Genomic DNA, 13381 nt, shown 5'->3' on the forward strand with positions numbered 1-13381 from the left:
TCCTTAGTGGATCTAACATAATAGTGAGAGTCCAGTCCATAGTGGATCTAACATAATAGTGTGAGTCCAGTTCATAGTGGATCTAACATAATAGTGGGACTCCAGTACATAGTGTAGAAAAAAGTCAACAATTGAATAATTACGTGCAAAATGTGTTTTAATCACAACATAAAGTCACAGAAACTGAACATTGAAATAAGTGAATACGAGTATTTTGGTTCAGTTCTAATTCAAAATATGGCAAAATACAATTATTTTAAAGTAGTCTTACTTTCTCAAAGTAAATACTTCTGACTATCATCTCAAACTAAGTGGTGACATTGTCTGAGAGTATGGGAAGTGTACTTGGTGTCCTGGTGAGAGAGTATGGGCAGTGTACTTGGTGTCCTGGTGAGAGAATATGGGCAGTGTACTTGGTGTCCTGGTGAGAGAGTATGGGCAGTGTACTTGGTGTCCTGGTGAGAGAGTACGGGCAGTGTACTTGGTGTCCTGGTGAGAGAGTATGGGCAGTGTACTTGGTGTCCTGGTGAGAGAGTATGGGCAGTGTACTTGGTGTCCTGGTGAGAGAGTATGGGCAGTGTACTTGGTGTCCTGGTGAGAGAGTACGGGCAGTGTACTTGGTGTCCTGGTGAGAGAATATGGGCAGTGTACTTGGTGTCCTGGTGAGAGAGTATGGGCAGTGTACTTGGTGTCCTGGTGAGAGAGTATGGGCAGTGTACTTGGTGTCCTGGTGAGAGAATATGGGCAGTGTACTTGGTGTCCTGGTGAGAGAGTATGGGCAGTGTACTTGGTGTCCTGCACCTCCTAAATCCCCCCCAAGTCTTAGTGACTTGTCCAGTCACACAAGAAAATCACTTTGCACCCTTATGCTATGCTAATGAACAAATATTAACTATGTGGATAATTATATGTGCATGATAAGTTAAATACTAGAAACAAGAAGAGGTACCACACAAAACCCTTCAGGGTCAAGTGTGCAAAGTACCCTGAAGTCCTGCTGGAGTCTATTCAGTAGGGACTTCTTCCTCAGGCGGCTCAAGTGGCTCCAGCTACCAGGAAATGGAAAAAAAGAGAGAATACTTCAGATGGATTCGTTATTAAAGTGATATTACACTTGCTTAGTCAGCCACAACACAAGAAGTAACATGCAAAAGTTACTTTAGCATGAATTGATACAGAGTAGAATAGAAAGTACTTCAGCTGCCATGATGATGTGCAGACATGCTTTCTAATCACCGTAAGTCTTCAAAAATTGTATCCGAGTTATCACAAAATTCAGTTCGCCATGCGAGAGGACAAAAGCTGTCTTTGATCCAACCGAGCAGGGTCGGTTCCTTTGATGTATTGTAATCCGCAGAAAGATTTTGTCTGAACCCAAGCGGAGAGAAAGCATTACCTGCCCAAACTCCAAGCACCTCTTCTTTGAACTGTTTCTAATCAAAGGCGATGCCTGTTCACGACCCCCCCTCCCTTAGAAAAAAGCTGTCGCCACGTAATCAGGGAAAGTCCAAATAAAAGGGGAGGCGTACAATCTTTGGTCAGAGGGTGGTGACACTGTACAATGGTACAGGTGTACGCGATTCTCCTCACTGAGCGACATTTAATTCTGTCTGTTTGATTCCTTGCTTCTTGTCTTGTTTAATAGATGTCATCAGTGTTTAAACCTGACAACTAGTTACTATGGTCATCTAATTAGTTACTATGGTCATCTAATTAGTTACTATGGTCATCTAATTAGTTACTATGGTCATCTAATTAGTTACTATGGTCATCTAATTAGTTATTATGGTCATCTAATTAGTTACTATGGTCTTCTAATTAGTTACTATGGTCTTCTAATTAGTTACTATGTTCTTCTTATTAGTTACTATGTTCTTCTTATTAGTTACTATGGTCATCTAATTAGTTACTATATTCTTCTAATTAGTTAGTATGTTCTTCTAATTAGTTACTATGGTCATCTAATTAGTTACTATGTTCTTCTTATTAGTTACTATGGTCATCTAATTAGTTACTATGGTCATCTAATTAGTTACTATGGTCATCTAATTAGTTACTATGGTCATCTAATTAGTTATTATGGTCATCTAATTAGTTACTATGGTCATCTAATTAGTTACTATGGTCTTCTAATTAGTTACTATGGTCTTCTAATTAGTTACTATGTTCTTCTTATTAGTTACTATGTTCTTCTTATTAGTTACTATATTCTTCTAATTAGTTAGTATGTTCTTCTAATTAGTTACTATGGTCATCTAATTAGTTACTATGTTCTTCTTATTAGTTACTATGGTCTTCTAATTAGTTACTATATTCTTCTAATTAGTTAGTATGTTCTTCTAATTAGTTACTATGGTCATCTAATTAGTTACTATGGTCATCTAATTAGTTACTATGGTCTTCTAATTAGTTACTATGGTCATCTAATTAGTTACTATGGTCTTCTAATTAGTTACTATGGTCATCTAATTAGTTACTATGGTCATCTAATTAGTTACTATGGTCATCTAATTACTTAGTATGGTCATCTAATTAGTTACTATGGTCATCTAATTAGTTACTATGGTCATCTAATTACTTAGTATGGTCATCTAATTAGTTACTATGGTCATCTAATTAGTTACTATGGTCACAGCAGCCCAGACCAGGCACCAAGCAGAGTGGCCTGTCTGGAATGTGGGTGTGAGGGATTTTTACAACAAAGTTGTAAAGCTGAGTGATGTGTCACATATATCAGTTTTTTTTACCCTTCACATTCATATTTCACTGCATTTGTTGCATTTTGCTTGATTGTAAACTATGTTGATGGAGCGGCGGTGTGACGTTCATGTTGTTTTATCCTGCATAGTTAATATTGTAAATCCCACATTCTTTATTTTCATGTACATTCTGGCTGTCTCATTCAGTAAAAATGTTTTAAATTCCATTCCATTTAAGGCTGGCTGTCCAAACATTTTTAGCATTCGATCAGACATTGTGAGATTCTGTATTAGTGTTTCTAAAAATAGATATACGGCCCCCAGACACTTTTTTTTGCCCCTTAGGTGAGAATAATTGCCCATGCCTGATGATGTAGATCAGGGGTCGGGAACCTTTTTGGCTGAGAGAGCCATGAATGCCAAATATTTCAAAATGTATTTCCGTGAGAGCCATATCATATTTTTTAACACTGAATACAACTAAATGCGTGCATTTTTAAGTAAGACCAACATTTTTAGAGTATAATAAGTCTCTTATTCTTTTTCATAACATTGTTATTCTGAAGCTAACCAATAATAAATCAAATGTCATGTCTGTTGAGTTCCTGTTTTTTTTCCACTCCCTTGTCTGGTTTCCTTGTTTACCCATTTTGTCCACCTGGTGGACAAAATGCCCGCTCACCTGCTTCCCGAGCACTAATCCGAGGCAGTATTTAAGCTTGTCTTTGCCAGTCAGTCGCCCTGGCGTCAATGTGATCTTTTCTTGCTCTGTGCCGACTTGTTTCATGCCTTGCCATAGTTTCATGCCATGCCAAGTCAGTTTTGTTTGATTTATGTTCATAGACTGTTTATGCGTTAGCTTTCTTCTTAGCCCAAATTGTGCCTCCGCTGTGAGCGTTTTTTGTTTTTATCTTTTTTTTAGTTTAAATTAAGTCATGTTTTTACCTAAATGCCATGTCCCGAGTAGTCCGTCTGCCTTCCTGGGAGACAGACTCACCCGCCCATCGTGACATAAAATATTTCTTACCATTAACGCGACTTCTTGAACAGCTGCGGTAGGAAACAGATGGATGGATTTAAATGCATGAGAATGTTTTATATTTTGAACTTTGTTTTTAGTACTGTGAATTCCAGCGGAATTATTCATAATTATCGTGTAAAGCAATGTCAGCTAAGATTTATCTGAGAGCCAGATGCAGTCATCAAAAGAGCCACATCTGGCTCTAGAGCCATAGGTTCCCTACCTCTGATGTAGATTGTCACATCAAAACTATGAATGAACACATGTGGAGTTATGTAAGGTGAAATGACTGTAAACATGTTTTATATTCTAGTTTCTTCAAAATAGCCACCTTTTGCACACTCTTGGCATTCTCTGTATGAGCTTCAAGAGGTAGTCTCCTGAAGTGTGTTTCACTTCACAGGTGTGCTTGAAGCTCATGGAGAGAATGCCAAGAGTGTGCAAAAGGTGGCTATTTTGAAGAAACTAGAATATAAAAGATGGTCAGTTAAGTACATAACTCCACATGTGTTCATTCTTAGTTTTGATGTGACAATCTAGTGTAAATAGTAGGGCTGGGCAACGATGAAAAATTTTAATTGAAGTTAATCGCACTATTTCTCCGATTAATCGCGATTAACTGCATTGTATACGCAAAGCCCAATAATGAATTCAAAAGTAGTGTGTAGTGCACCTTTATTGGAATATTCTCCCACATGAACAAAAGCGCCAAAATATTTGTTGTGCAAACACAATTTAAATCAGTCCTTGTTAAACAGTAGCAGTTAAATAGCATATTTTATGAAAATCAACTCAAAAAAATGTAAATACAAACATTTAAGCTTATTGCCACTGCCAGGGTATTTAAGTTATCCTGTTTGTTATGGAAAATAAATATAATCTACATACAAATCTCTGAGCCACAATCATAACATCTGAACAGGCAATTTCTGAGGTAACAGCAGAAACATTTTTTTTTATCAGGGATCTTATGTTTAAAAAAACTATATTATAGGTAGTGGGCTGTTTTAGGGAATTTTTTATCAAATTATCCGTAGTAGCAATATTAATAATGTTGTGTTTATTCTGCATAGTGCACTTAAAATAATTATGACCATATCTAGGAATTGATATGATGGGAATTTTCCGATTGTTTGCTTGGTGCTTTGATAAACTGAACGCATCATATACATGGTACTATATTGTGATGTTATGAGCCAGGGAATAAAAGAACTACCCTACCCAGCATGCAACAGGAGTGACGAGCATGCGCGGTAGCCCGGTATAGGTTGTGTCGCCATGACGGCATCTTGTATGTTGTGATATGCACGCTCTGAAAGTAAACATTAAGAACTCAGCCAACACTCCTGGTCTGCATTATTCATAAATAGACAGACAACACATATACGCCGCTGCTTCACAGGCCGCTGGATGTAGCCGGCAAAGTATTCCCATGCTAGCTAGCCGGTCTAGCAAGCACGCGTCATTCAGTCCAAAACGGCCCGATCTATCCACATCCAGAATTGTCTGGCGGTCGTAAGTGATCCCGGAGTGACCACGCTGTAAGCCAGCCATGACATTTGCAGAATTGTCCGGTATTTTTGCCAAATGTTGCATCCCTCGACGCCATCTTGTTAAGAAAAGGCGTTAACAAAATAAAAGCATGTAAACAACATACGCAAATGTGCGATAAAATAATTGTCGGCGTTAATAGATTGATGAGTTAACTCATAATTAACGCATTAATTTGCCCACCCCTAGTAAATAGTCATGGAAATAAAGGAAACATTGTATTGAATGAGAAGAAGGTGTGTCCACATTTTTGGACTTTTTTTTTTTTTTTAACCATTCTTTAGTGTGCAAAAATGTACTGTAAGGTGCAACTGTGTCCAGTAGTAGCAAAGACTAACCCGGGCTTTGAGGTCTTGGTTCTCCTCCTCCAGCCGAGCACACCTCTGCCTCAGGTCCATCACTTCTTGCTGCAGAGCCTCGGTGTCGGCGGCGTTGAGGCCCGGCGTGCCCAGGTGCTGCTTGACAAATCTGAGCGCAGGGGCCCGTCAAGGAATCTACCTTTTTGTTTTATTTACACCAAATACCATCGCAGTTTTTTTTTTTAAGTATGTAGCATATAATTTCAATAAAATAAGTGTAATTCTACATTTTGGCATAAAAAGACTCACAGGTTATGTAAATAGTATTTACAGAGAAGCAAATGGTCACTACCAAACTTTATGAAATATTGGCAGCACTAAGAAGCTTTGTTACGACTGGTTCTGGAGGACGACTCAACCAAACCCAGGATCTCTTTGGGCTCTGTTCACTCTCCCATCCACTTTTCTACTTCTGCTTTTATGAAAAAGCCAATCATAAGAAGCTCATTCAGAATTTGGGTTCAGTTCAAGCGCTGTTTTGGTTCTGCAGACTATTTCAAGTCTTGCACCCATCACTGCTCATCACGCAGGCCCTCCCTTTCATGTCGATGCCGCCTTTTTAAGGCCGTCAAGTCTGGGGATCAACAACATTAAATAAAGATTTATTCATTAACACCACTTTGTGATACATTTTCACTCCCTAATCAACACTTTTTTTAGATATCCACAGATCCGCAGTTTTGTTCGTAAAACTTCTCCTGGGTTTCCAAACAAACCGACTGATAGTTTGAGATTATTTTTTGACAGCACTTGTGACTTTAAAAGTATCAATTACACGTATTTTTTTTTGACATTACTTTCAGTTTTAAAAGGATACATTGCACATATTTACGATAAAATTTTCATATGATAGTTTTAGATGCTTTTTTGACAGCACTTCCGACTTTAAAATAATCAATTACACGTGTTTTCAATAACATTTTTCATATCATAGTTTTAGATGTTTTGACAACACTTCCGACTATAAAATGATCAATTAAAAGTATTTATTTTTGACAGTACTTCAGGTATTAAAAGGATAAATGACACATATTTACAATCAAATTTTTCACATGTTAGTTTTAGATGCTTTTTCACAGTACTTTCAACTTTAAAATGATCAAATACACGTATTTATTTTCGACAGCACTTCCGACTTTATAAAGATAAATTACACGTATTTACGATCACATTTTTCATATAGTTTTAGATGATTTTTTGACAGCACTTCAGACTTTAAAATGATCAATTACACATATTTATTTTAGACAGAACTTCCGGTTTTAAAAGGATAAATTGCACATATTTACAATAAATGTTTTCATACGATAGTTTTAGATGCTTTTTTGACAACACTTCCGACTTTAAAATGATAAATTACTTGTGTTTTCAATAACATTTTTCATATCATAGTTTTTGATGTTTTGACAACACTTCCGACTATAAAATGATCAATTAAAAGTATTTATTTTTGACAGTACTTCAGGTATTAAAAGGATAAATGACACATATTTACAATCAAATTTTTCACGTCAGTTTTAGATGCTTTTTCACAGCACTTTCAACTTTAAAATGATCAAATACATTTATGTTCGACAGCACTTCCGACTTTATAAAGATAGATTACACGTATTTACAATCACATTTTTCATATAGTTTTAGATGATTTTTTGACAGCACTTCAGACTTTAAAATGATCATCCATCAAATTACACATATTAATTTTGGACATTACTTTCAGTTTTAAAAGGATAAATTGCACATATTTACCATCAAATTTTTATATGATAGTTTTAGATGCTTTTTTGACAGCACTTCCGACTTTAAAATAATCAATTACACGTATTTATTTTAGACAGAACTTCCGGTTTTAAAAGGATAAAGCACATATTTACAATACATGTTTTCATATGATAGTTTTAGATGCTTTTTTGACAGCACTTTCGACTTTAAAATGATAAATTACATGTGTTTTCAATAACATTTTTCATATCATAGTTTTAGATGTTTTGACAACACTTCCGACTATAAAAAGTATTTATTTTTGACAGTACTTCAGGTATTAAAAGGATAAATGACACATATTTACAATCAAATTTTTCACGTTAGTTTTAGATGCTTTTTCACAGCACTTTCAACTTTAAAATGATCAAATACACGTATTTATTTTCGACAGCACTTCCGACTTTATAAAGATAAATTACACGTATTTAAAATCACATTTTTCATATAGTTTTAGATGATTTTTTGACAGCACTTCAGACTTTAAAATGATCATCCATCAAATTACACATATTAATTTTGGACATTACTTTCAGTTTTAAAAGGATAAATTGCACATATTTACCATCAAATTTTTATATGATAGTTTTAGATGCTTTTTCGACAGCACTTCCGACTTTAAAATAATCAATTAGACGTATTTATTTTAGACAGAACTTCCAGTTTTAAAAGGATAAAGCACATATTTACAATAAATGTTTTCATATGATAGTTTTAGATGCTTTTTTGACAGCACTTCCGACTTTAAAATGATAAATTACATGTGTTTTCAATAACATTTTTCATATCATAGTTTTAGATGTTTTGACAACACTTCCGGCTATAAAATTATCAATTAAAAGTATTTATTTTTGACAGTACTTCAGGTATTAAAAGGACAAATGACACATATTTACAATCAAATTTTTCACATGTTAGTTTTAGATGCTTTTTCACAGCACTTTCAACTTTAAAATGATCAAACACATGTATTTATTTTCGACAGCACTTCCGACTTTATAAAGATAAATTACACGTATTTCCGATGACATTTTTCATGATTTCTTGACAACACTTCCGACTTCATAAGGATCAATTACACGTATTTACAATAACATTTTTCATTCACCTGCGACGAGGTGGCGACTTGTCCAAGGTGTACACTGCCTTCCGCCCGATTGCAGCTGAGATAGGCACCAGCGACCCCAAGGGGAATAAGCGGTAGAAAATGGATGAATGAATGGATTTTTCCTTCACACCCCGACTCTCTGAATTGTGTTAGGTGACTATGGGAGGGTGGACTCAGGAATGACTATCTGAGGTGAGCTGGACACAAATTCGAAGTCGAGTTAGTCTTGTATTTGTGCTGGAGACAGCCTTCTTCAATACTTGTTAAACCAAGACTGCATGCGTCAAAAATCCAACAAACAAATGTTTTTTTAAAAAAAGGGATACTCCAAGGCATTGTTGGGTTTCTCCGGCTGTTCATACAGCGCCACAAGAACTGAAAAAGACACATTCACTCAAACTACAGATAGTAAGAGGCATCTCAGAGTTAAGATGTCCATAAGCATATGTGCAGTACACTTCCAACTGTATTCCAACATATTTGTATGACTGAAGTCGCAAACAGACATGTTGACAAGCACTTGTTGCTGCTCTGGAGTACTATTATCACAAACACACTTTTGCTTTTACTCACGCGTTGCAAGTAAAACAATTTTCTGCAAGTAAAAAAAAAAAGTGTAAAAACTATTTTCCTCATTTTCCACCTTGTGCATTTCGAGCAGCCGTAACTCACTCTCCGGCGACAGGAGTCACTTTAAGGCCGTGAGAGCTACCGCTATCAATTAACGCATGGTGCCGTCCGCCAAAAATAAAAAGAAGCAAGGTGGGGAGTAAAACGGCGGACAGAAGAGAGGGGAAACTTACAGGTTGAGTTATTTCACCCTCTCTTCCTCCCCAGATAGATTATTTTTGGCGGAGAGCACCATGCGCAAAATACCAGTTGTTCTGACGGCCTTAAATTGACTCAGCAGCACCACCTGTTGTCATGGAGTGTGCGTTACAGGCGCTCTGAACACAAGTGTGTGGATTGCTATCGTCAAAAGTTTTAACTTAAAGATAGTTATATGATGTGATTGTATTTAAGAACTCACGTATTAATTAAATAACCCGACAAGTTATTTATTTTTTACTTGCAGGAAAAAAAATGTTTTACTTGCAAATGAATCCTTCATTCGCAGAATTTATTTTTATAATTGCAAATCTTTTTTTTTTCTCTAGGAGAATAATTATGTTTTTTTTTTTTTGAGAATCGTTTTTTTAAATGAAAAATTGCTTGAGTTTTTTTTTTTACTTGTTAAGCGTGAGTAAAAACATTGTTTTTTTTGGGAGTTTTGGCAGTAAATACACTCCATCCGCTTCATTTGACTTAAAAAAAATCCTTATTTCTCCTTCAGTTGTTGAGTTATCACTTGTTTAGTTTAAATCAGGGGTGCCCAATACGTCGATCGCGAGCTACCAGTCGACCGCGGGGGGTGTGTCAGTCGATCTCCAGCCAGGCTTTTAAAAAAAAATAGACCTAAAAATGAGTGATCATCAATCTTCACCAAGACGTCACTTAAATGACATTCACGGTACCGGAGGGTCTTGTGAGATGACGCTGGCTGCTGCAAGATCATTATTATGAAAATATGACCGAGAGGAAGGCGAGAAACACTTTTTATTTCAACAGACTCTCGCGCCGTACCTTCCGTCAAAACTCTAAAGGCCGACTTGCACATTTCCTATCTTCACAATAAAAGCCCTGCTTCATGCTGCCTGCGCTAACTAAATACAGAGTCTCGGAAAACTGGCGTGCACAAGCGATCCCTCAGAAAGCTGGCGTGCACATCACTTGTGCACACCAGCTTTCTGAGACTCTTATTTTGTTAGCGCAGGCAGCATGAAGCAGGGCTTTTATTGTGAAGATAGGAAATGTGCAGTCGGCCTTTAGAGTTTTGACGGAAGGGACGGCGCGAAAGTCTGTTGAAATAAAAAGTGTTTCTCGCCTTCCTCTCTGTCATTTTTTTATAATAATGAACTGGCAGCAGCCAGCGTCATCTCACAAGACCCTCGGGTGCCGTGAATGTCAATCAAGCAAGCTACGGAATTTGCCGCCAATGTTTTTCTTGTAAAGTGTATGGAAGCTGGATGAATTAGATGCCAAAAACCAACCACTTTCATGTGGTATTGTACAGAAAGGACAACTTTTTTTCTCCTCCATTTGAAAATGTGGGCGTTATCATCATTACTGTCTGATTCCAATCAATGCAAGTCATCAGAATCAGGTAATACACCAACTTATATTCTTGTCTTTGTGAAAGAAAGACATCTATATGTGTTACACATGCTTGTATTATCCATCCATCCATCCATTTTCTACCGCTTTTTCCCTTTTGGGGTCGCGGGGGGCGCTGGCGCCTATCTCAGCTACAATCGGGCGGAAGGCGGGGTACACTCTGGACAAGTCGCCACCTCATCGCAGGGCCAACACAGATAGACAGACAACATTCACACTCACATTCACACACTAGGGCCAATTTAGTGTTGCCAATCAACCTATCCCCAGGTGCATGTCTTTGGAAGTGGGAGGAAGCCGGAGTACCCGGAGGGAACCCACGCATTCACGGGGAGAACATGCAAACTCCACACAGAAAGATCCCGAGCCTGGATTTGAACCTAGGACTGCAGGACCTTTGTATTGTGAGGCAGACGCACTAACCCCTCTGCCACCGTGAAGCCTGTTTACAAAAATGTCTCTTTCATAAATAAATAAATATACATGATATATATAAATGAGGTAGATCCCCTCGAGTTGGTCAATTGAAAAGTAGCTCGCCTGCAGAAAAAGTGTGGGCACCCCTGCTTTAAATAATAATAAAAAAGTATCATACCACTGGTGAGACTATCAACAACACCAGCTTTCTCCAAATATCTCCGAAACTGCTCTCTCTTGTGGTCTGGAGCCTGTTTAATATGGGAGAAAAAAAAACACAATTTCAGAATGTGTCCATTATTCAATGTTAATATATTATTTATTTGCAATAAACAGCCAAAATAAATCCAATGTCACAGAGCGTTTATGATGGTTTGTCGACATGTAAATATGTGTACTTTCGTCACAAATGGCAGCTCTTCATAAAAAAAATAATGCAATATATTTTAGTGTATAAAAAGAAAAGATTGGATACATATTTTTAGTGGTCTGCATTTAAGAAAGTCACTCATTGAAATAGTCATTTTTAATCCAATTGAAAGGACGGACAACAGGTGCTTCCACTGACTCTAATTACTGCCATTTTTTTAAATCACTAAACGCTTGTTATGTCACAAAAAATGCTCTCATGTCAACGTTTTGAGATAATTAAATTAAACGTACCTTGTAATGAGCCATGGTTGAAGTGCTTTATCAAACTAACTGCGTGGTTTGTGTTGGAAATCTCCTGCTCGGTAACCAAGACGCTACAGACTGCAACTTTTTGTAAACATCCACTTCCGGCAGCAGGCACAAATACTCCTTTCAAACTAAAACGACGTTTTGGTAAATGTCGTCGGCATTATCAGCACCAGTCGAATTCCCCCCCCCCCCCCCCCTCCACTCACGTCAAATCAATACATGCGTAAATACTTTGATGATTTTTTTGAATTATTGTTTTAAAAAGAAATTTACGCCGCGGTGACAAACGCAACAACCTGACGTTTTATTGTATCAAGGTGCTGCGTGTCAACTTCCGGTTTGTCTTTACACTTTGAATTAAGAAGGCGACGTCATTTGGAAAGTAAAATGCAGATTAAAAACTAACGAAAACACTACTTTATAGAAAATGTACACGTCTGAAGTGTGAGTTTAACAGCCTGGCCAATTTTTAATATGATAAAAAAAAATGTTTTACGTTTTTAACGTCACTTCCGGTTATTCGATTATGCCATTTTAATTATTTATTTTAGTGTTATGATTATTAGTCCATTTATATATGAATGTTCGTAAATACAAAAGTGAAATAAAACAAAATAATACAGCGATTTGATTACATTCTGTGAAAATTCATATTGTAGCGTCCAGAAGAAGCCTGACGCTCTTTTTAAACTTTTATTGAGCCACCTATACTAACACAGCTCTATCCTAAATAATGTAAATAGTTCAATGTATATACTCTAATAACTGTAATATGCTGATAGTATATATTTATGAATTGATTAACGTTAACAAGTTGAAAATTTATTGGGGTGTTGCCATTTAGTGGTCAATTGTACGGAATATGTACTGAACTGTGCAATCTACTAATAAAATTATCAATAAGTCCAATCCACTTTATTCGTATTACACGTGTAAACAACATTAATGTTTCCAAAGTGCTGCACAACAATATTAAAATATGTTCCTTAGCGCCACCAATGACTGAATAAATAGTAAAACCAATATAGAACCAATATACAAATAAATAGGATTAAAAACGATTTTAAAGGGCAAAACCAATGAAAACAATACATAGAAATCAAAAACACAGAAAACACAGAAGACTTTGCTCTTATTTTGCTTGACGCTTAACGTGAAAGTCAATGCGTCCTGCATTATGACTGTATGATATTAAAAAGTAACTATGTTGTGTGTGTGTTAGAAAGCACATATGTAACATGATTTTTTCCTGAAACCCTGAATGCCCCATTCTTTTAAAGGAGGATTTAAGATAAAAACTTATTGGGGTATTACCATTTAGTGGTCAATTGTATGGAATATGTATTGTACTGTAGGTGCAATCTACTAATAAAAGTCTCAACCAATCACTCACTCACTCCTGATCATTTCCGAACAGCAATGCTTTCTCCTTCTTCACCAATCACTTTACAGGAGTGCTACGTTCATAACTATGGGAATTCTGAACATCACTCAAGAACACGACATCAACCTCAGCAGGTCTTTACAATATGTATAGTAGCTTTGCTCTTATTTTGCTTGACGTTCACCG

General features: G+C 36.6%; 1 protein-coding gene across 1 annotated transcript; it reads right to left on the reverse strand.

Annotated features, from left to right (window-relative positions):
- Positions 1–208: 208 nt before the first annotated feature.
- mycbp (MYC binding protein) lies at positions 209–11981 on the reverse strand. Its single transcript, XM_061915100.1, has 5 exons — positions 11794–11981; positions 11309–11381; positions 8826–8874; positions 5610–5739; positions 209–1049 (listed from the first exon to the last, which is right to left on the reverse strand). Exons 1-5 carry the CDS (start codon positions 11806–11808, stop codon positions 1005–1007), a joined length of 312 nt encoding a protein of 103 aa, XP_061771084.1. The 5' UTR covers positions 11809–11981; the 3' UTR covers positions 209–1004.
- Positions 11982–13381: the final 1400 nt, after the last annotated feature.

Source organism: Nerophis ophidion, linkage group LG11, assembly GCF_033978795.1.
Source record: "Nerophis ophidion isolate RoL-2023_Sa linkage group LG11, RoL_Noph_v1.0, whole genome shotgun sequence".
NCBI lineage: Eukaryota > Metazoa > Chordata > Actinopteri > Syngnathiformes > Syngnathidae > Nerophis > Nerophis ophidion.